The sequence below is a fragment of the Gossypium arboreum genome, chromosome 5 (genome assembly GCF_025698485.1).
Source record: "Gossypium arboreum isolate Shixiya-1 chromosome 5, ASM2569848v2, whole genome shotgun sequence".
NCBI classification, from domain to species: Eukaryota; Viridiplantae; Streptophyta; class Magnoliopsida; order Malvales; family Malvaceae; genus Gossypium; species Gossypium arboreum.
The window spans coordinates 85800988-85825277 of record NC_069074.1 but is presented as its reverse complement, the minus strand read 5'-3'; the positions used below and the strand labels follow the sequence as shown (position 1 = coordinate 85825277).

At 33.1% G+C, this 24290-nt stretch overlaps 3 protein-coding genes across 3 annotated transcripts; all 3 read right to left on the bottom strand.

Annotated features, from left to right (window-relative positions):
- Positions 1 to 581: 581 nt before the first annotated feature.
- On the bottom strand, positions 582 to 1040 carry LOC108458794 (protein GRIM REAPER-like). The gene has a single exon (XM_017758190.2). The coding sequence runs from the start codon at positions 1038 to 1040 to the stop codon at positions 582 to 584; it is 459 nt and encodes a 152-aa protein (XP_017613679.2).
- An 18221-nt stretch (positions 1041 to 19261) lies between these two features.
- LOC108458795 (protein GRIM REAPER-like) lies at positions 19262 to 20065 on the bottom strand. Its single transcript, XM_017758191.2, has one exon. The coding sequence runs from the start codon at positions 20008 to 20010 to the stop codon at positions 19525 to 19527; it is 486 nt and encodes a 161-aa protein (XP_017613680.1). The 5' UTR covers positions 20011 to 20065; the 3' UTR covers positions 19262 to 19524.
- A 3522-nt stretch (positions 20066 to 23587) lies between these two features.
- Positions 23588 to 23980, bottom strand: LOC108458796 (protein GRIM REAPER). The gene has a single exon (XM_017758192.1). It carries the CDS (start codon positions 23978 to 23980, stop codon positions 23588 to 23590), a length of 393 nt encoding a protein of 130 aa, XP_017613681.1.
- Between the last annotated feature and the right edge of the window lie 310 nt (positions 23981 to 24290).

Sequence of the window (24290 nt, the reverse complement as noted above, 5' to 3'; positions counted from 1 at the left end):
ATACAAATTCTCCTACATGCTGACTTTTACTAAATAAAATAAAATAAACCCTATGGAACCCTCGGGTTGTACTAAAAAATCAATGATCGGACTTGAACCTTTACAAAAGTCCTAGAAAAAAACACTCCTAATAACATGGATGATTGAACTTAGTGAACTTGAAGACTTACAACTCCAAGAAGACTTGAAAATAAACAAATACTTCAATAATAACAAGAGATTACTAACCTTTACAAAAGTCCATTACAATGTCATTTCATTACATGGATACCGAGCGAGTATTTTTTATAATTTCAAATTGTCACACCAAAAAATTTAACAAATAAATAGAGAGTATGTCTACTTAAAATTTAAAAGAAAATATCATATAACATATATAAAAATAATGACTAAAATCAATTCTGCACCATAATATATGTGTATAATGTATATATATTCTCCCCATTATACAAAAATACATATAGATAACGAAGTGTTATTCATAATCAAAGCGGCCCTAGACAAAGCTTTTTCGATTGGCAAATATATTTTGATAAAACCATTATAATACTTAAATCTAAGCATAACCACAAAATCCATTATCACTGAACTCCAGACGAGCCTCGATTGCCACACTTGCGCAGATGGTTGACATTGTTAGCAACATTAGTACAAACTCCACCGCACAACGCGTTGCCCGAACTTGCACCGGTTGCGCATTTTCCGCAGATTGTTCCGATCACTAAGCACGTTACGACAATGCGTTTTGCAGCAATCTGAGATCGGTCCCGTTGTTTCTTTGAAATGCCCTTGCATATGTTTAGAGAAGGGTGGGGATCACAATCGGCACCTTTCCTGATCTTATCTTTCGTTGGCGAGGTTTTTAAGAACCGGCTTCTTGATCGAAGGTTAGGGATAATGACAGGATGATCAAGCACATATTCTTCTTCGCCATCGAAATCTTCCATTTGGATTGAGAAGGCTGGTTGAGGATACGAAGATAAGAGGATTGAGATAGTAAGGGAGAGGATGGCAATGAGGTTGAGAGTGTTAGAAGCCATTGTTTATCAAATGGAAGGGAATATTTGCACAAACGAGTATAAGCTAAGGGAAGGTGGAGAGGGTGTTTCATTTAAGCTGCATATTTATACTAGATTACCCCATAAATTTAGGGAAAGGAAGCCATGTTCTTCAAGTACAAAAGTCTTTGCTAAAAATAGTAATTGTTTATACTCGGGTTGGGGTTGAATTCTTATAATGGGAAGGTAGACACAAATTATCATATTTTTAGAAATTAATTATAAGGTTAAAATAATGGGTAAAATACAAAAATAGTCACCTAACTATTTAATTTGTTCTATTTTGGTCACCCAACTATTAATTTTTTTTATATAGTTACTCAACTTTTCTAAATTAAATATTCTAGTCACTCTTGTCGTTTAATAAAAGTCTAATATGGGTTTTTTTATTAGCCTAATAACAAATTTAGCCGTCCAATATTTACAAATTCTATCAATTTGATCTAAATCTAAAACTTTCAACAAGTCTAGCCTTGAATGTTCAAAAGATTTGTCATTTTAGTCCCAATTCTAAAAATTATAAAACATATTTAAACAATCTTAAAAATATTTTTATATTTAATTTTTAAAATTTATATTTACTTTCTCCCATCAACCATTCTCATTTTCTCATCAACCAAACACATGAAAACCCATAAGTTAAAGCTATTTTTTAGGTTCAATCTCTTTTAATTTAGTGCCTTTTTTTCTTTTATTGTATTGTTTGCTCAAATGCCTAATCAAAATCTAGAAAAAAGCTCAAAATTAACAAATTTATAAACCTAGAAAAATGATTGGATTGATGACATCAACTTCAACGACTTTACTTTTTGCTACATAAATAGCATTTAAGGACGTGACACTTGATATTTTCAAATTTGTCATTGAATGAAAGAAAGAACAAAGAGGAAATACTATTGAAATTCATTTTGGGTACAAATTTCTTAAAAATACTGTTATTTTTTGTTTTTCAAATATTTAAAATTTATATCTACTTTTTACTTTTTAAAATTTTTATAATTAGGATTAAAATGACAAATCTTGTAAACATTGTAGGGCTAAATTTGTTATTAGTCCAATGAAATAAAACCCATGTTAGACTTCATTAAGCATCTAACAAAAGAGTGACTAAAATATCTAATTTTGAAAAGTTAAGTGACTAAAACAAAAAAATAATAGTGGGGTGACGAAAATAGAATGAACTGAATAGTTGAGTGACTATTCTTGTAATTTACCCTAAAATAAATTTTTAAGAAACCTCAAAAGATTTAAATGAACAGCCAGAAAATTTGTTTAGGGGGCCGAAATGAAATTTTAACTTTTAATAGTTTATATCTTTATATTTTTTAAAAGATTAAATTAAATTTTCATAATTTTAGAGGGGCCAAAGTGCAAGTTTACTTTTATTAATTTAAAATTTTAAAATTTTCTAAAGGGTCAAAACAATAATTTTTCATTTTATGGGAGGCCGAAGCCCCTAAATTTGCCTCTGGAACTAAAGAAAATATTGGTGAAAATATTGAATATACACATTTCGGAAAATAAAGCTTAAAAACAATCCAATTATAATAGAGGAACTAAATCAACCATAAACAAATAGTATATGGAGCTTCTAACAAAGAGATATCTCGATGCTCCAAACTAACATATGAGCTGTCTTGGTGCTTGACTCTTGATGTTCCACACCAGATATATGAAATATCTTGGTGTTCTAATTTTGGAATATCGAATATCGATCTTATATCCAACTTTTGATGCATAAGTTATTTGGATGTTAAACAAAAAGCGAAATCGCATGAAACACATGCAAAATAATGCATGTCAAAGTATGCATGTGAGGGCATGGTAACATTTGGAAGATAGCAATTTATAATGCATGGATACTCGGTGTATGGCTAGGGACCTTTAATAAATTCTTGCCCTAAGAGTAGATTTTATCTAGAAGTACGCAACTTTGAATTGGTGCATTTCAATGACCCAAGTATGCTAAATTTGTATAATTGACAAATCTCATGGGGCTATAACTCCTACTCAGACTTTAAGTGAATAAAGCTTAATTCTTAATCAATTAACAATTAAACCTAATATCCAAAGAAAGTCAAATTGAGTGGGATTAGCTTAGTTCATGTTCAAGTACAAAACCATGAGCTTGCTAAATTAGTTGGGTTTTTCAATACAATGTTCCTGTCATCATGGCAATTCTTATTGAACAAAGGATGACGTCAAAAACTTTCAATATAATCAAGTTCAATGTGCACATAAAATTGTGATTCAAAAGCAAATCACAATTTCACATTTAAAAATATTATATACATGATTAAATCTTGAGACAGCATTTGTATAGGAAGAATTTTTCAAATAAATTGTAATGCTTCATGTTCAAACACAAATTATTTTGTTGGCTACGATGATATCTCGTATGATATCTGTCGAAACCATTTTTTTGAAAAGCGGGAATCGACTTAAGTTTTGGAAACAAAAACAAAAAATGGGAGTCGCCACCAATCCTTTTTGAGGAGGTGTGATCGGGTCACCTCAAATTAATCATTTTAATAAAAGTTAAGATTTACTAAAACGATAATTTTTTGTCTACGGAAATCAGAAATGAGTTCGGGATTCGGTTACGCGCGAGGAAGCATTAGCACCCTTGATACGCCCAAAAATTGGTACCTAGTTGATTAATTAGTGTCTTAGTGTCGAAAATTCAAAACTTAAAAGACTTTGAAATACGATCCCTCTTTTTGTAAAAAAACTCGAATGTTAAAGACCTTCTCATCTCGAAATAATAAAATGTCACATCCAATAAGTTAGAATACAACATCTCGAACTTTTGAGAATGAGCTTGACTTTTATTTGAAGTTCGTGCATTTTAACTTTTTAAAAGGGTATTCGATTATTTAGAGTAAACGAGAAAAATTGAAACATAGTAAGTTAGGGCACGATATCTCGAACTTCTAAATACCGGATATTGCCTTTGTTTACCAAAATCTTATCTCGAGGTAATAAGCTGTCATACCCAGTAAGTTGGGGCACAACACTTCGTACCTTTGAGAGTAAACCTTTTTATTCAAAAACACGTATTGCGGTTTAAAAGAATATTCCGTTATTTAGGTTAAACGAGAAAAATTGAAACCCAGTAAGTTAGGGCATGATTTTCTCGAATTTCTAAATACGAAATATTGCCTTTATGAAAGAATTAATATTGGGTTGGATAAAACATAAATTCGTAATGAAAGGAGATAATAAAGAATGCATAAACAAATACAAATTTCGGTATTGACAGGAATGACAGAAGGAATATAAACGCGAATGTGAACGATAGCGATAAAAGCAAAAACAAAATAAAACAGATGAGCTAAAAGAAATAAGAGAGAAATAATAAATAAGCTAAAAGTATTTGAAAATAAAGAAACTAGTGGTAAATAAATATTATGTGAAACTATTTAAAAAGATAATAATAGTGATGATGATAATAATATGAAAAATATAACAATAGTGAAATAATAATATAGATATAATGTTTAAAATACAATAATATCGAAAATATAAATAAATAAGTAATAAGAAAATCAATATAGATGAAAATAAAATAGTAATAATAATACAATAGTAATAATGATAATAAAATTAGTAATAATAATAATATGTTAAATAAAAAAAAAAAATAATAATAATAATAATAATAATAATAATAATAATAATAATATATCGATAATAAATAATAGAAGGAATAAAAATAGTAGTAATAATAAGAGTATTAATAATAGTAATAATAACGATAATGTAAATGCTAATATATATGAAAATAATAATAATAATAATAATAATAATAATAATAATAATAATAATAATAATGATGACACAACAAGTCAAAGTAGAAAATAATAATATGTAAACAAGAGTAATAATCATATATATTAATAATAAAATGATGACATGTTAATAAGGATAATAATAATAAATAATACTAAATTAATTAATAATAAAGTAATAAGTAAATGAACACAAAAAAGAAAATATATAATATAATAATAACAATATGAAATTAATTAGTTTAATACTAAGATAATAATAACAGATAATGATAATAATACAAAAAAATAGTAATAATGACAGAATAGAAATAATAATGAAATAGCAATAATAATAGTGTTTGAATAAAATAAATATAAATACAAGTATAATACTAATATTAATAATATATTTAATTGATAATAAAATAACAAAAGTAACGAAAAGGACTAAATTGAACTTAAAATAATAAAAGTACAAAGAAAAGGACCTATTTGGGCGTGCGGATAACAAGGGAGGACCAAAAAGAAAAATATCCCCGCCCCCCAAAACGTAGCACTTTACGCGGGGCTAAAATGCAATCAAAGCAACATTCTAGGGCAAAATTAGAAATAAAATAAACTTAATTGTAAAACAATAGAAAAGCGAAAGGGCTAAAAGCAAAAATAACCCATTTGCAAAAAAAACGCGCGGATCCTAGGCAATTCGGGTCGGGTCGGTCTGGTCCAGGTCAAAACGATGTCGTTTTGGTGCCTAAAAGGCCTACTCAAAACGACGTCGTTTTGGAGGTCTATTTAAGGCCAAATTTTTTTTAAAAAAATCACTTTTAACACTTTTTCAAAAAAAACTTCTCCCCTCTCTTGTTTTTCTCTGAAGGGGCTGAAAGTCCGGCAAGGAATCCGGCCGATCGCCGCCGTGGCCCACCGCCTTCGCCGCCATCGCCGGCCACCACACACAATGGCCGGAAGTTCAAAAAAGGTATTTTTTCTCTTATATTTTATATATGTCTGTATATATGCTTTTTTTTAAAGAAAAGTAAAAGAAATATATATATGTATTCAAATGAAAAAATGAAGAGAAAAGCAAACTAAAAAAAACCTTTGCTCGATGAATTTGTTTTTGATTTGCTTGCTTTGTTTTTTTTGTTTGAATCTGTTTTCTTTTTTGTATTCAAAAAAATGTCCCCTTTTACAATGGTTTTAGATGGCTTTTATAGCCATTTTACAACTTGTTCTTTTTTTAATTTATTTTCTCTGTATTTGCAGGTGCAAGTTGGACGGTGACAAGGGCGGTGGCGTGTTGCAGGCGTGGCCAGTGGAGGTGCTGCCATGGCAGCTGGTGGCAGAGGTTAGGGGCGGCACTAGGGTTATGGGGCTAGGTTTTTTTTGTTTTGTTTTTTTCTGAAAATGTTGTGGGCTGTTGGGTTTAGGTTTAAGTTTGGGTCTTAATTTTTGGTTTAATTTATTTCGGCTGGGGTCTGATTTTGTAATTGGGTTTTGGGTTGTTTTAATTTCTTTATTTTTAGGGTGGGTTGATTTGGTTTAATTGGGGTTGGAGCTTGGTTTGTACTCGGGCCAAAATTGGGCCCCAACAATATCATTATTAAAGTAATATGTGATAAACAATAAATAAGAAAGCTTAATTATCGTTGATCACTTGGATAAATAAGTTATATATATTCTATAAAAATTCTCTTTTACTCGATTGATCGCCTTTAAAAAAAGGATCACTGTAACGCCCCAATTTTCGGGAATCCTATGAATGTTGGCATAGGTTTAATTATGTTAGTGGGCCTCTAGAAGGCCCAAGCTTAAGATAGAACCTGGTAATTTTAGTTAATTTTTGTTCCATAAGAAAAAAGGGAGTGAAATTATGAAATAGGACCTATGTGAAAATGTTTGAAAATGCTATAGGCTAAATTGAAGTAGCCAAATAAATAAGAGTGCAAAATAGGAGGATTTGCATGACAAACCTCCCATTTTACATGAAGTGGCCAGCCATCATGTTGTTGTAGACAAAATGTGCACTTGATATCCATAATTTATGGTACAAATTGATACAAATTGATAATAGGTTAGGTAAATGTTCCATGATAATAGGTTAGGTAAATGTTTCATGATAATGGGTTAGGTAAATGTTTCATGATAAGAGTTTCATGTCTTTTGTATTAAAGAATTAAATGGATGAAATATGAAGTTTTATTAAAAGAAAAAGGGGTGAAAAGAACAAAGTTTTGTCCATCTTTGTTCATCATAGCTGAAAGTTAGAGAAGAGAAAGGAGAGGAGAAAGCTCTTGAGTATTCGGTTATTAGGAGGAGGAAAATTGAAGGTAAGTTCTTGGTACCTTGCTTTTATTTTAAGGTTCATGAGTTCTTCTTGATTCTACCTTAACTCTTGAAGTATATTTTGATTTTTAGTTGTGTTGTGAGCATTTAGTCATGAATTAAAATGAAGGAAATGGTTGTTGTTTCATGTTCTTTTGATGAAAATTGGAAGATAGGTGAAGTTGAGCCAAACAAATGAGCATGCATGTGCCTTAGATGTTAAAGGGAAAAACCAGCTAACATGTTGTGCTTTAAAATGATGAAATGGAGATTATACTTAAGTAAAATCATAGATATGTGATGATTGATTGGTGATATACATGTTTAAATAACATGCATGCAAGGTATGTGTGAAAGAGTGATTTGGTAATAAATCTGCTTGAGATAGCAGCAGTAACGTGACTTTGGAAAATCACCATAAATTATGGGAGATGAATTAGAAGCTGAATAAATTATGTAATTAAAGCTTGTTGAGTCTAGTTTCAAATGAAATAAAGGAAAACATATTTTGAATTCTGTACAATGAGAAATTTGATTCGTAATGAAGAGTGGTCAGATTAGTCAAACAGTGAAACATGCGAAACTTTGAGAAAACTCTGGTATTGATTGGACAAACCAAAAATTCTGAAATTTTTATAGATAGAAGATATATGAGTCTATTTTCAAGGAAAATTAACGAAACTTGATTTGGAGTTTCGTAGCTCCAGTTATAAATGATTTAGTGACTATTGCTCAGGAAGACAACTTGCAGTGAAATTATGATTATGTGGTAAACATTGACAAAAATTTGTTAATGAGTTACTTATTGTTTTCTTATATGCTTACTATGATCTGTAGGTGTGGTTGGCCGAATATTGTAAGGGGTTAATACGTAGTTTCTATTTGAATAGTTAGATTAACGTGTTAGTAATCCAATTGTAGGCGGTTCGTGTGTGGATTTAACAAGATATCGTCGCATAAGCAGTGTGTAACTAACACCCTCTTTCTTAGTCTAGATCGGCAAAAGCCAAAAAGCGAAATCTCAAAACCGATATTTTGTAGATTTGCGAGTGTGCGAATGCTCGTGAGGTAAATCGATTAATGTTTTAGTAAGCTCAATGTTTGGACGCAAAGTGCATGATTTCTATGCCCTCGATATTTTTGGGCTTAATGGGCCAAAATTGGAATGATGGGCCAACGGGCCCAATTAGGTAAGAACCCTCGATGCGTGATTACATTAGTACGTGAAAAGTAGGAATATGCATGAAAAATCCTAAAATAGATAAATTCTTGAAATACCTTTAAAAGTGGAAAATTTACGGTTTACCCTAGTAGATAAATTAGAAATAACCCTAGGTTAAATTGACCTAAATGCATGTTTGATGTTGTTATTTCTTGCATGCCATGTTGTTATTATCGATGCATGGACCTGGGATATTGACGGAGGAATCTTGAAAGTGGCTTGTCCATGTCTTGGAGGCTTTGCCTCAATTTATTGATAAGCGAGCGAAAAGGTCAGCAAATGTGGAGTGTTAATTTGGGTGGGTTGAGCTATTCCCCACATGGAGTGTATGGCTGGTACGGGTGGAGTGTAGTGGTTGGTGGGTTGAGTAGTCTCCCAAATGGGCTTGCATATGTTTCTTGATGTTGCATGTATTTTGAAATGGGCCTATGGGCCATCTTGTTATCTGAATAAGGGGCTAAAGCTCAGTTTATTGTAATCTGAAAAGGGCTTTGGCCCAGTATCACTATTACCCAAATGGGCTTACATATGTTATTGATGTTGCATGTATTTTGAAATGGGCCTATGGGCCATACTGTTATCTGAATAAGGGGCTAAGGCCCGGTTTATTATAATCTGAAAAGGGCTCGCCCAAGACCATTATTACTGAATGGGCTTAGGCCCAATGGGCTTGAGTGACTTGGATTTTGAATGGGTTTTCCTTACACTTAGTTTCCCAAACTCACCCTTTTATTTTCATCCACGCAAGAAATCCCCAACCATAGTGGGCTTGGGCGTGAGGGAATTGGAGTGGCCACCCGCTCGAAAGTTTGATTTTCTTACGGTGAACTGGACATCCTTTTAATTACGTTTGAGGTTTTGGGCTTTTAAATGTAATAAGGCCGCTTATTTAATTTTGATGGTTTTAATATGTATTACTAAGATAGGTATTACTTATTTTAACTGTTGAAACTGGATAGCTTTAGGGCGCGTTTTCAAAAACAACAGTTGATTTCAAAATAACACGACAACAAGCAAAGCTTCCGCAATGAAAGTATTTTCCAAAATTAATCACTTTTCCTAAAAATGACTTAATCAAATCGGTTTCCTAGAAATATCCATGACGTTAAGGTGTGGCAATGGCAGTATGCATGTCTAGGATTGGATCCGAAGGAGCTTGGTATTAGCGATCCGATGGACTCACCACCTCTTTTCCGGTTTCCTACGGTGCGACTTCCATTCACTTTAACCCTTAATGAATTAATCTTTTGAACATTAAATACGATTTTACGGACTTAGAATGGATTTTTTTACGTTTTAATGTGGCATGCGGATCAAGCCATAACTTGGTCGGGTTTGGGGTGCTACATTTAGTGGTATCGAGCCCGATTACAACAACTCTGTGGAATGGGTTTACAAAAACAAAGATTTTTGAAAGCGAAAATTTTATAAAGAATGCGAAAAAAGCGATTTTCAAAATTTAGATCTTTAGAAGGTGGCATTCAATCTCGGCTCAAGTCTGTAAGTATTCGAATTTTTCGAATATTTTCCTAAATTATCTGTCATGCATGAAACCCTATTAGGATACTCTAGATAGGATGATCTGAAACCATAGGAAAATCGATAAGAGATGAATCGTAGCTAGACTTGATTCTGCGAAAACAAACTCTCAACTATTGTCGATTCATAAAACATCTCTAATAAACATTGGAATATTAATTGATGCATAAAATTAGTAATCAAGATAATACGATATGAGTACAAGAGGCCGTGGGCGTGGCCGAGTAAGTGCTCGGCGAGATCTTCGTCTTGAGACATATACTGCGGTGGATGCACCGGTACCACCGATAATAGAGGTAGAGTCTCATGATCGCGGTACCGAGGATGATGCTCTATCGCAGCAATGCTTCGTGTTCGGAAAGGGTTCTGGGACAAGTTCGCAACGAAATTCGAGGATCGATTTTGAATGACTCAAGACTAACGGAGCGGAGATCGTTAAGGCGTGTCGGTATAGCCCGAATGTGGAGGAATATTGGTTGAAGGCCACGAAGCGGATTATGGACAACTTGGACCGCTCGAGGAGATTGTGAGTGGGGTATCTGTACTAAGTCCTTTAGGTCACTTTCGGTTAGGGTAGACAAAGCGTATAGGGATGTACCCTTAGAAACTCAAGGTAACATTTTCCACGGAGATCGATGGAGTTACCGTTCGGAGAGTTTGATCTCATTTTGGGAATGGACGGCTTGTTAAGCATAAAGCGACTCGGATTGTCTTGCTAAGCGAATGGTGTTAAGGACCACAAAGGATGAGGAGGTTATGGTGATAGGTGAGCGAAGGATTATTTGTCCAATGTGGTGTCGGCATTAAGAGCCGAAAAGTGGATTCGGAAGGTTGTGAGGTCTATTTGGCATTTGTAAGTCGGTTAGAAGAGGAGGGGCGCGATGGATAAGGTTAGGACCGTAAAGGAGTTCCAAGATGTTTTTAGGAGGAGCTTCGAGGATTGCCTCCGAACCAGAAGTTGAGTTTGGAATAGATTTGTTGCACAGGCGGCGCCGTGTCCATCGCACCGTATAGGATGGCATCGAAGGAGTTAGTGGAGTTAAAGGCTCAAATTCAAGAGTTGTTGGATAGGGACTTTATTAGGCCAAGCGTGTCTCCATGGGGAGCACCGGTGCTATTCGTGAAAAAGAAGGATGGTACGATGCGGATGTGCATTGATTATCGCCAGTTGAACAAACTGACGATTAAGAATAAATATCCACTGCCAAGGATTGATGATCTGTTCGACTAGCTTAGGAGCTTCTGTATTTTCCAAGATCGACCTTCGATCTGGATATCATCAGTTAAGGGTCAAGGAGGCAGATATCCATAAAATAGCATTCAGGACTCGGTATGGTCATTACGAGTTTCTGGTTATGCCATTTGGACTGATGAACGCTCTTGCAGCATTTATGGATCTGATGAATCGTGTATTCCAACCATTTTAGATCGGTTCAGAGTCGTCTTTATTGACGATATCACGGTATATTCTGGCGAAGCGAAACATGATGAGCATCTTCGTATAGTGTTGCGAGTGTTAAGGGAGAAGGAACTCTTTGCGAAGTTCAGCAAGTGTGAATTTTGGTTGAGGGAGGTAACCTTCTTAGGACATGTGGTCTCTGCTGAGGAGATTAAGGTGGACCCTCGGAAAATTGAAGCGATTTTGGAATGGAAGCCACCTAGGTCAGTGTTGGAAATACGGAGTTTCCTAGGACTGGCAGGATACTACAGAAGGTTTGTAGAAGGTTTTTCTGTGATGGCATCACCTCTAACAAAACTCATAAGGAAAGGAGTACCATTTGTATGGACTAAGAAGCAGTAAGAAGCTTTTGAGAAGTTGAAGAAAGTTCTGACTGAAGCACCTGTGTTAATTCAACTGGAGTTTGGGAAGGATTTTACTGTGTACAGTGATGCATCACACGTGGGTTTAGGCTGCGTGTTAATGCAAGAGGGTAAGGTGGTTGCATATGCATCACGATAGCTTAAGCCTCATGAGGGAAACTATTTGATTCATGATTTAGAGTTGGCAGCAGTGATATTTGCACTTAAGATTTGGAGACATTACTTGTACGGAGAAAGGTGTATTATATACACTGACCATAAGAATCTTAAGTATTTATTGACTCAGAAGGAGCTGAACCTTAGGCAAAGGAGATGGATTGAGTTGCTTAAGGATTATGACTGTTCGATCGAGTATCACCCAAGCAAGGCTAATGTGGTAGCCGATGCTCTAAGTCGTAGAGCTGTACCTGATCTAAGAGCAATGTTTGCTCGTCTGCGAGTCATATGATGATGGAAGTCATTGGTGAGTTGCAAGTGAGGCCAACCTGGGTGGATCAGATTAAGGAAAAACAGTTGAACGAAGAGTCTTTGGTCGCTTGTTTTCAACAAGTTAAAGAAGGGGAAACTTCTGAGTCTGGGAGCCAGAAGAGACGATACAACAGCAATACCCTCATCTGTTTGGATTAGGTAAATTTCGAGGACGAAATTTCTTTAAGGAGGGTAGAGTTGTAACGCCCCAATTTTCGGGAATCCTATGAATGTTGGCATAGGTTTAATTATGTTAGTGGGCCTCTAGAAGGCCCAAGCTTAAGATAGAACCCGGTAATTTTAGTTAATTTTTGTTCCATAAGAAAAAAGGGAGTGAAATTATGAAATAGGACCTATGTGAAGATGTTTGAAAATGCTATAGGCTAAATTGAAGTAGCCAAATAAATAAGAGTGCAAAATAGGAGGATTTGCATGACAAACCTCCCATTTTACATGAAGTGGTCAGCCATCATGTTGTTGTAGACAAAATGTGCACTTGATATCCATAATTTATGGTACAAATTGATACAAATTGATAATAGGTTAGGTAAATGTTCCATGATAATGGGTTAGGTAAATGTTTCATGATAATGGGTTAAGTAAATGTTTCATGATAAGAATTTCATGTCTTTTGTATTAAAGAATTAAATGGATGAAATATGAAGTTTTATTAAAAGAAAAAGGGGTGAAAAGAACAAAGTTTTGTCCATCTTTGTTCATCATAGCTGAAAGTTAGAGAAGAGAAAGGAGAGGAGAAAGCTCTTGAGTATTCGGTTATTAGGAGGAGGAAAATTGAAGGTAAGTTCTTGGTACCTTGCTTTTATTTTGAGGTTCATGAGTTCTTCTTGATTCTACCTTAACTCTTGAAGTATATTTTGATTTTTAGTTGTGTTGTGAGCATTTAGTCATGAATTAAAATGAAGGAAATGGTTGTTGTTTCATGTTCTTTTGATGAAAAATGGAAGATAGGTGAAGTTGAGCCAAACAAATGAGCATGCATGTGCCTTAGATGTTAAAGGGAAAAACCAGCTAACATGTTGTGCTTTAAAATGATGAAATGGAGATTATACTTAAGTAAAATCATAGATATGTGATGATTGATTGGTGATATACATGTTTAAATAACATGCATGCAAGGTATGTGTGAAAGAGTGATTTGGTAATAAATCTGCTTGAGACAGCAGCAGTAACGTGACTTTGGAAAATCACCATAAATTATGGGAGATGAATTAGAAGCTGAATAAATTATGTAATTAAAGTTTGTTGAGTCTAGTTTCAAATGAAATAAAGGAAAACATATTTTGAATTCTGTACAATGAGAAATTTGATTCGTAATGAAGAGTGGTCAGATTAGTCAAACAGTGAAACATGCGAAACTTTGAGAAAACTCTGGTATTGATTGGACAAACCAAAAATTCTGAAATTTTTATAGATAGAAGATATATGAGTCTATTTTCAAGGAAAATTAACGAAACTTGATTTGGAGTTTCGTAGCTCCAGTTATAAATGATTTAGTGACTGTTGCTCAGGAAGACAACTTGCAGTGAAATTATGATTATGTGGTAAACATTGACAAAAATTTGTTAATGAGTTACTTATTGTTTTCTTATATGCTTACTATGATCTGTAGGTGTGGTTGGCCGAATATTGTAAGGGGTTAATACGTAGTTTCTATTTGAATAGTTAGATTAACGTGTTAGTAATCCAATTGTAGGCGGTTCGTGTGTGGATTTAAACAAGATATCGTCGCAAGCAGTGTGTAACTAACACCCTCTTTCTTAGTCTAGATCGGCAAAAGCCAAAAAGCAAATGCAAAACCGATATTTTGTAGATTTGCGAGTGTGCGAATGCTCGTGAGGTAAATCGATTAATATTTTGGTAAGCTCAATGTTTGGACGCAAAGTGCATGATTTCTATGCCCTTGATATTTTTGGGCTTAATGGGCCAAAATTGGAATGATGGGCCAACGGGCCCAATTAGGTAAGAACCCTCGATGCGTGATTACGTTAGTACGTGAAAAGTAGGAATATGCATGAAAATCCTAAAATAGATAAATTCTTGAAATACCTTTAAAAAGTGGAAAATTTACGTTTTACCCCTAGTAGATAAATTACCGAAATAACCCTAGGTTAAATTGACCTAAATGCATGTTTGATTGTTGTTATTTCTCGCATGCCATGTTGTTATTATCGATGCATGGGATGGGATATTGACGGAGGAAATCTGAAAGTAGCTTGTCCACGTCTTGGAGGCTTTGCCTCAATTATTGATAATCGAGCTGACAAGGTGCAAGAATGTGGAGTGTTAAATTTGGGTGGGTTGAGCTATTCCCACATGGAGTGTATGGTGGTACGGGTGGAGTGTAGTGGTTGGTGGGTTGAGTAGTCTCCCAAATGGGCTTGCATATGTTCTTGATGTTGCATGTATTTTGAAATGGGCCTATGGGCCATCATCATTATCTGAATAAGGGCTAAAGCTCGGTTTATTGTAATCTGAAAAGGGCTTTGGCCCAATATCACTATTACCCAAATGGGCTTGCATATGTTATTGATGTTGCATGTATTTTGAAATGGGCCTATGGGCCATCTTCATTATCTGAATAAGGGCTAAGGCCCGTTTATTGTAATCTGAAAAGGGCTCGGCCCATACCACTATTACTGAATGGGCTTAGGCCCAATGGGCTTGAGTGACTTGGACTTTGAATGGGTTTTCCTTACACATCGAGTTTCCCAAACTCACCCTTTTATTTTCATCCACGCAGAAATCCCCAACCATAGTGGGCTTAGAGTCGTGAGGGAATTCTGAGTGGCCACCCGTTCTGAAAGTTTGATTTTCTTCTGGTGAACTGGACATCCTTTTAATTACGTTTGAGGTTTTGGGCTTTTAAATGTAATAAGGCCGCTTATTTAATTTTGATGGTTTTAATATGTATTACTAAGATAGGTATTACTTATTTTAACTGTTGAAACTGGATAGCTTTAGGGCGCGTTTTCAAAAACAACAGTTGATTTCAAAATAACACCACAACAAGCAAAGCTTCCGCAATGAAAGTATTTTCCAAAATTAATCACTTTTCCTAAAAATGACTTAATCAAATCGGTTTCCTAGAAATATCCATGACGTTAAGGTGTGGCAATGGCAGTATGCATGTCTAGGATTGGATCCGAAGGGAGCTTGGTACTTAAGCAGTCCGATGGACTCACCACCTCTTTCCGGTTTCCTACGGTGCATGACTTCCATTCACTTTAACCCTTAATGAATTAATCTTTTGAACATTAAGTACGATTTTCTGGACTTAGAATGGATTTTTTTTTACGTTTTTAATGTGGCATGCCGGATCCGGCCATAACTTCTGGGCCGGGTTTGGGGTGCTACAATCACCTTCAAGTTACTAAACACAACTTCACGAAGTGCATAAATTCACTGAAGAGAAGATTTTGAAGACTAGAAGATATCTACAAAATCTCAATAACCTATAAATAAATAAAAGGACTAGAAGAAATTCTGAAGAATTGTCAAAAATGTTGCTCTCAAATCTTATTCTACTAAATAAAGAAGGTCAAAACCCATTTTCAACATCAAGTATAGAAGGCCCTTGAAACAGAATCATCCATTCAAGACTAAGTCTCGAAGAACCTTGGATCAAAAGTCTCTCCAATCCAGTTCCTACGGCATGAGATAGATCAATCTCATTTTTCAATATCAAGTATCAACAACCCTTGAAGTGAACTTCATTGGTTCAACATCAAGTTTTAAAGGACCTTGAATCAAAATCAAATTCTTAAGCAATCAACTCACCAAACTCACTTTCAAGATCAAATCTCAATGGCCCTTGAAATGAACTATATCCATCCAAGATTAAGTGTTAGAGTTGTGTGACCTAAATTCTAAGAGATTGCTTGCAAGTCAAGTTAAACAATATATATTTTCTTTCTAAAAGATTTAGTAGTATAATATATTTAGCATTTATTAGCATAATATATTTTACATTGATTAGAATTAGGCTTTTTCAACCTATAAATAGATGTAGTCGAAACTCCTCTTGTATTATTCGAATTCGACATTAGTGAATTTTCTTCTCCTCTGCCTGTGGTTTTTCTCGAAAGGGTTTCCAAATAAAATCTGTGTGTTCTATTTTTCTTTCTTTTTATTTGCGATCTTTCTACATTGTCATTATCGATTCAATTTTTAACAAACTGGTATCAGAGCTTTTTGAGTTACATGTCTCGATCACGATAATGACGACAATGAAATATTATATTCCGTTGTTGGATCGTGACACCAAATTCTCGTTGTGGCAGATTTATGTGAGTTTTTAAGTACAATATTGCATTTAGTTATATAATTAGAAAAGATTTCATACATTGCAGCTTTTTTACAAGTTGAATTATTAAATTAGTTTTTTTTCTACTTTTTTTATTTTATTTTATTATGTTAATGATTATCTTATCTATTCTTAGTTAATTATTAGATTTATATTAGTTTAATTATAATTTTGTGTTGAAGTTGCAGCACCCTATACCTGACCCGATTCACCAGACCTGGATATAAGATGCCACCATTCTTAAATACTTAACAAACTATTACAACAGGCGAAATTCATATTGAACATACCTCTTATTTATTTATTTTCTTTTCTAAGTCAAAGGATTTTGAAGGAAACATTTATCAATTACAATAGATTCTCAAAAACAATATAAGACATTACAACTTCAATTTTTTTTGTAAAACAGACTTAATCATGGCGTAATATACTATTTGTCATATTCCTACGAGTGCCCCTCTTTATGCATAATATCACTTTATGAATGATCACCTTGGCTTAATCCTAGCCTGGTCCCTTTTAGTGTGTTGGTCCAATTCCAAGAACTTACATTACAAATAGACGCCTGTAAGTTCATCGAAACTTAGTGAGTCTCAACCAATATTACCTTTAATGTTGTTGATGAATTCCTCTACTTGAAGATTTTAGACTTCCTTTCAGACTTTGAAGGATACTTTTCTAATTCATGGCAGATAACTATATGCCCATCTCTACACTTAACCACCTTATACATATTCTACCCGATGAATGGATCATAAACTTCACACCATAATGCAGATCCTATTTCACAATCCCGTTTGAAGATAGAAATTGGATATATTTCTCGAAATGATATACGTACGGATACTACTCTTGGCGGATTCTTATACTGGCTCTAGCAACTGACAGAATTTCAGTCACATCGTATCTTTAAGTCGATCCAAACAATGAACTTATTCCAATGAATGCAATGTTTTAGATCATCCAATAGAATCCCAGACGACCTCGATACATAATGTGAGAACTTCCAGGTTTGGCGAGCACTTATACTACTTATAATCATGGATATGCTAAGCTCTTTGTTCTGGTAGGTTACTATGGCGAGATTTCTTGTCATATCTAAAGCGGTGGACAAAAATCGACAAAAGAACCAAGCACCCACCAAACTGGAGAGGATGGTGACAAAACCATCTCTAAATCATTTGCAAAAGCAAGACTAAAAAATGTGTTACAAAAGTAGACAAACTTCTAAATTAATGACTTATTAAACAATGGAAAACAAATAAAAAAATATAAAACTTAAGGCGACACAAGTCCAAACTGACTTGTTAAATCATTTATTATTCTGTAATACTTTGAAACCAGAAACAAATTAAGAAGCCAACAAAGAGTCACCCACTTTCCAAGAAAAATTGCTGGTGACCGGTGGAGTTTCAACGATTACAGACACTGTTATTTGTACATCATAACTTGTAAAGACAGCAAAGCTATCCACAAGATAGATCTATAAACTAAAAAGAGAGAAGACATGTGAAATGAATGAGGAGAAAAATGAAAGAAAGAGTTAATTAGGAAAGAGAAAAAGGCGAGGAGTAACCAACCCAAAGATAACTACAAAACAAAAGAGAATAAACAAACAGCTTGAGAAAAAAATTAAGGTATATATGTCGTGTTAGACGTTTTAAAATATAATTCACATCTAATTTTCGATGGAATTAACTAAAAAATATTGACCCCAAGAATGGAAATATATATTTCAAACGTCTAAAAATTAAAAATAATTAAATTATAAAAAAATCCACTAACAACACATAATATAGACAACTAATTTTATAGAATTTCATTTTTCTTTTCCTTAAGTTTGAATGAGGGAGATTCCTCAACCCTCGGTTATATGCATACTTCACTAATAGTGATATATATATATATATATATATATATATATATATATATATATATATATAGAGAGAGAGAGAGAGAGAGAGAGAGAGAGAGAGAGAGAGAGAGAGAGAGAGAGAGAGAGAGAGAGAGAGCATAACTAATAGTGATATTTTAATGTTTGTCAAAAATCCTTCGATGAAGTACCCACCATCAAGTAAAACTTTTCATGTACTTCAATTTTAAAAAAAATTATTCAAATAAATATGGATTATTGTCCTACATGTATACTTGAAAAGAAAAAGAAATTTTGTAAAACATGTATAAAAAGAATGACTAAAATTACAAGCACCATAAGATCCACAAAAACTCATTTTCACATAATATATGGGTTAAATTCCATTATTAGTCTTTGTACTTTGTAAACTTTATGGATTTAATCCTTAAACTTTAAATTGATCATTTTTAGTCTTTGTACTTTTTAATTTTAAAATATCAATCTTCATCAAATGATAATTGTTAAATCCATTAAGTAAAGTTTTACTTTTTTTCCAAAATCTAATGTAGCAAACATATGATCATATGTATAACGCCATGTCAATTTGTTATTTCTACATATTATTCACTTAAAATTCAGTTAATAGATTAATGTCTATCATTCACATCAATATTGAAAGTTCAAATTTGAAAAATATTTGGATTTAGAATGATTTGATGGGAGAATATGGATTAAATCTATAATTGTATGCATAGTACAAGATTAGTAATTGAATTTAACTAAATGAGTTTAATTGCTATTGTTTGGGTCAATATTAAAGTTTCATAATTCAAAAGTATAAGACTAAAATTAACAAATTCTAATAGTACAGAAGTAAAATTGATCAAATTAAAGTATAAGGACTAAATCCATAACTTTCACAAAATACAAGGACTAACAGAAGAATTTACCCAAATATGTAATCTATATATAATATATACATATATATATATGATCTACATTATATATATAGATCCTTCCCCCCATTATAGCAAAATACATATAGATAACGATGTCATATTCATAATCAAAACAGCCCCAAGGGAAAGCTGTTTGAATTTGCTAATATATTTTGATAAAATAACATTATAATAATACTTAATCTAAGCATAACCACAATACCCAAAGTCACACTGAACCCCAGGCGAGCACTGATTGTCACACTTGCCACAGTGGTTAACATTGTGAACAACATCCGTACAAACTCCACCACAGCAACGTTCCCCGAACATGCATCGGTTGCCGCATTCTCCGCAATTGTTCCTATCACTGAGCACGTTACGACAATGCGTCTTGCAGCAATACAGTAGGCTGGTCCCGTTGTTTGTGGAAATGCCATTGCATATGTTTAGAGAAGGGTCGGGCTCACAATGTGCACCTTTCCTGATCTTATCTTTCATTGGTGAGGTCTTTAAGAACCGGCTTCTCGATCCAATGTTAGGAATGATGACAGGATGATCGAGCACGTATCCTTTTTCGTCGTCAAAATCTTCCATTACGAATGAGAAGGTTGGTTGAGGATGCAAAGATAAGAGGACTGAAATAGTAAGGGAGAGGATGGCAATGAGGTAGAGAGTGTTAGAAGCCATTGTTTTTCAAATGGAAGGGAATTTTTGCACAAAAGTGTGTAGGCTAAGGGAAAGTGGGGAGGGTGTTTAATCTAAGCTGCAAATTTATAATAGATTACCCCATAATTTTAGGGAAAGGAAGCCATATTTTTCAAATACAAAAGTCTTTGATAAAAATTGCAAGTTATGTTATTAGGACACTAAGTTTAAGTGTCGGATACTAAAAGAAATTAAATTAGGTCCATTTTTGTAGTGAATAATGAGATCTTTTTCCTCATTTTCAACGTCAACCTCGATTGTTTATACTTTAATTCGGGTTGAAGATTAATTCTTATAATATTAATTAAAAATATACATTAGAAAAAAAAATATATTTTCAAGCTATTTTTTATATAATTTTGGGTAAGGATGAGGTAACACAATTTAAACCTATGTTAAATAAGTGCCTGGCAAAAATTTTAATCACCACTCCATGCAAGTCAAGACAAAAACTTAAATTCTATTTGCTTTTATACATGAATTACTCAAGCTTGAACTCAACTAAATAATAATTGAGTTGAACTCAAGTTTTTAAGAACTGAATTTAAGTGGCTTGTGAATATCGGTATCTGATTTACACCCTTTAAGTTTCACTTGGTTAGAACCCAAAGTGTTCAATAGAAAGATTACCGGGCCTTGATTTGGTTTATTATTTTTTTCATTGTTTGAGGAAGATTAGTATGCATGTCTTTTATATATAATCACAACTGTTCTTGTTCATTTTACGGTTTGAGTATAATTATGGTTGGATTGAGTTTATATTTAGATAAAACCATTCTAATGGTGATGATTTCAAGATTTAAACTCAGTCCAAATGTTTAGAGAAGAAGTAATATGACTATTTTTTTTTTCTTTTGTTGAACTCTATTAAAAAAAAGGCTTCTGTAATATACAATTTCTTTTTGAATTTAGCCTTTCGAGTAAAATTAGAAAATTCTATTTTAGACCCTCAAAATCTATAAATTTATAAGTTGATACAAGGTAAAATTATAGTTTTGTCTTGTAAAGGATTTTTTTGGTAAGATGAAGAGATGTTACAATCTAGCAAAATGAGAAGTCGTGGAGAGATAATGGATAGGAAGATCGAAGCAAACCTTGGAAAGCAAGTGTTGTGGTAGGCGGTGGTGACAGACATAATAAAGGGATGAGAAAGAAAAGAGCTACGGTGGTTGTTGTGTAAAAAGAAAGTTGCAGAGAGAATTTTAAAGTGTTAAATTTGCCCAAAAAATCAAAAGTCCCAAAATGAGACGTCAAACCTCTATTTATAAATCTTTAAAAAAGGAGTTAAAAGGGAAGCAATTATGAAGAGAAAGTGGGCATGAACGTGCTAAAATGGTGAGTAGTAAGATTAAGACTTTCTTGAACTTAGGAAAATGAGAGGTAAATTATATAGATAATGGGTATAATAGAAGTTGCATGAAAGTTATGCCCACGTGAACATTTTGATAAGAGAGGTTTTAGAAGAAGTGTATCGCTCGTTTAATGAAAAATAAGGAAGCACTTGTATTTCAAATAAAGGTTAAGAAGTGAACTTATTAATAGTATTCGTATTTGAGCCTTTAAGCCATATTCTTTAATACATTCCAAAAGTAGAACAACTTAAGAATCTAGTGAACCTTCCAAGGTTGTCCCAAAAATAATAAAATATTTCATTTAGTCGTAAAAACTGTAAAAATACAAATCAATACAATAGTGTAATTGTATTTTAAATAACATAATCCGGGACTCACTAAAAAATATTTCTGACTTCACCTAACTTGAATCTAAATCATATCTAAAGTGGTGAGGACCCGAACCTTAAGACCAACACACTTGAGATTTTTTTTTTAAAAAAAATTTTATCGATTACATTATTGGATATTTCTAGTCATTCACTTTTTAAAATGATTAAATTTTTATTAATTTTTTGACTTCTTTTTTAAAACATGAGATGGTGTGAATTTCTCCCCATAAATAAGACGAAAAAATGTGTTTAAATAATTGAATCTAACAATAATATCAATATGACTAAATTAAAACTTAATTCACACAAAATAACTTTTAAGTATACAAGAAAAAGCTTAGGTGTATATGTCACCTTATTAGATGTTTAAAAGAAAAGCCAATAAGAAAAGATATCTCGATAGTAAAAATACGTATCTTGAAAAATAAAGAAATTAGACATGGTCGTCATATTATAGTAAAAAGCTAAAGGATAAATTTTGCTATCAGTCCTGTATTTTACAAAAAAAATTATAGATTTAATATTTATATTTTAATTTGGTTAGTTTTAGTCTTTATAATTTTCAAACTTTCAAATTTTAGTCCTTACCAAATGATAACTATTAAATTCATTAAGTTAAATTCTGTTAATTTTAAAATATGATACGGCAAACGTATTATCATATGTGTAATGTCATGACGGCTTGTTATTTCACGTATTACTAACTAAAAATCATATTAATGGATTAACAACTGTCATTTGTGTCAAGACTAAAATTTTAAAATACGAGAAGTATAGGGACTTAGAATGATCCAATTGAAGAATATGGACTAAATCTACAATTGTATGCATATTATAGGACTAGCAATTGAATTTAGCCAAATGAATTTAATTGCTACTGTTTGGGTTAGGACTAAAATTTCAAATTTTGAAAATTATGGGAACTAAAATTGATTAATTCAAAAGGTAAATGGACTAAAGTTAATCAAATTAAAGTATAAAGACTAAATTCTTAACTTCCATAAAAATACAAAAACTAATAGAGACCATTTACTTTGACTTTCTCTTTTTCTAAGTTTAAATGAGGAGAGATTCCGTCAAACTTCGATAATATTAGCTTCACAATAAATTAAGGTGGGATTTGGACGGACAGTTGGGTGCAATACATTTAGTTTACTTTTTGCCTTACGCTATATTATCTAATCTTACTGTCACCATTGTTTTTACATTAATCATATGTAAATGCACCTCCTAATAGTGATATCTATAAGTTATCTACCAAGTGTAAGTGTAAAGTCCGAACATTATTGCTTGTCAAATTACTAAATCACTAAATTAACATACAACGTATTAGGCTTATTTCATTTCCTAGCAATTAACCCTCAATGTGTTAGATTTTGTATCTTTTAACTTTACCTTTTTCTTAGAATTAGGCATAGTCCCTCACCAACCCATAATTAAAATGATAATATGTTTCAACGCACTTAAACGCGCACTCAAACTCACATCTTTTTACATTGACAACAATATTCATGTAAACCAAACTAAGACTCAATCAATAACTTTACAAAAAAAACTTAAATACTTGAAATTGTTTAAAAGTTTCTCAAAAATAAATCGAGATCCTCTTAATAATATTGAAATAAATATCATATATAAAATTAGAATAACGTATATAAAAACAATGACTAAAATCAATTACATGAGTATAAAACTCGGTTTTTAGATAAATATATGTGTATAATCTACATATATCCTTCCCTCATTATACAAAAATATATAGATAACGAAGTGTTATTCATAATCAAAAAAGCCCCAAGTAAATTTGCCAATATATTTTGATAAAAATCATTAAACCTAAGCATAACCGCAATACCCAAATTCACACTTAACTCCATGCGAACACTGCTTGTCACACTCGCCACAATGGTTAACATTGTAAACAACATCCGTACAAACCCCACCGCAGCAACGTTCCCCGAACTTGCACCGGTGGCCACATTCACCGCAGTTGTTCCAATCACGGAGCACGTTACGACAATGCGTCTTGCAGCAATACAAGATGCCGGTCCCGTTGTTCACCGAAAGGCCATTGCATATGTTGTGATAAGGGTCGGGCTCGCAATGTGCACCTTTCCTAATCTTATCTTTCTTTGGTGAGGTTTTTAAGAACCGGCTTCTCGATCGAAGGTTGGGGATGATGACAGGTTCATCAGGCACGTATTCTTCCTCATCGTCGAAATCCTCCATTTCGAATGAGAAGGTTGAGTGAGGATACAAACATAAGAGGATTGAAATAGTAAGGGAGAGCATGGCAATGAGCTTGAGAGTGTTAGAAGCCATTATTTTTCAAATGGAAGGGAAATGTTTGCACAAAAGAGTGTAAGCTAAGGGAAGGTGTTTTAAGCTGCAGATTTATAATAGATTTCTCCATGATTTAAGGGGAAGGAAGCCATGTTTATTCAAATATAAAAGTCACTCACATATACAATAAAAAGGTTGAGTTATTTGAATATGTAGTTGAGTGTTGAACACAAATATATGTTAAATATTTGTATTT

What these genes read in the sequence shown, in the direction of transcription:
- LOC108458794 (XM_017758190.2), bottom strand. Translation starts at nt 1,040, where the DNA reads ATGGCTTCTAACACTCTCAACCTCATTGCCATCCTCTCCCTTACTATC.
- LOC108458795 (XM_017758191.2), bottom strand. Translation starts at nt 20,010, where the DNA reads ATGGCTTCTAACACTCTCTACCTCATTGCCATCCTCTCCCTTACTATT.
- LOC108458796 (XM_017758192.1), bottom strand. Translation starts at nt 23,980, where the DNA reads ATGGAGGATTTCGACGATGAGGAAGAATACGTGCCTGATGAACCTGTC.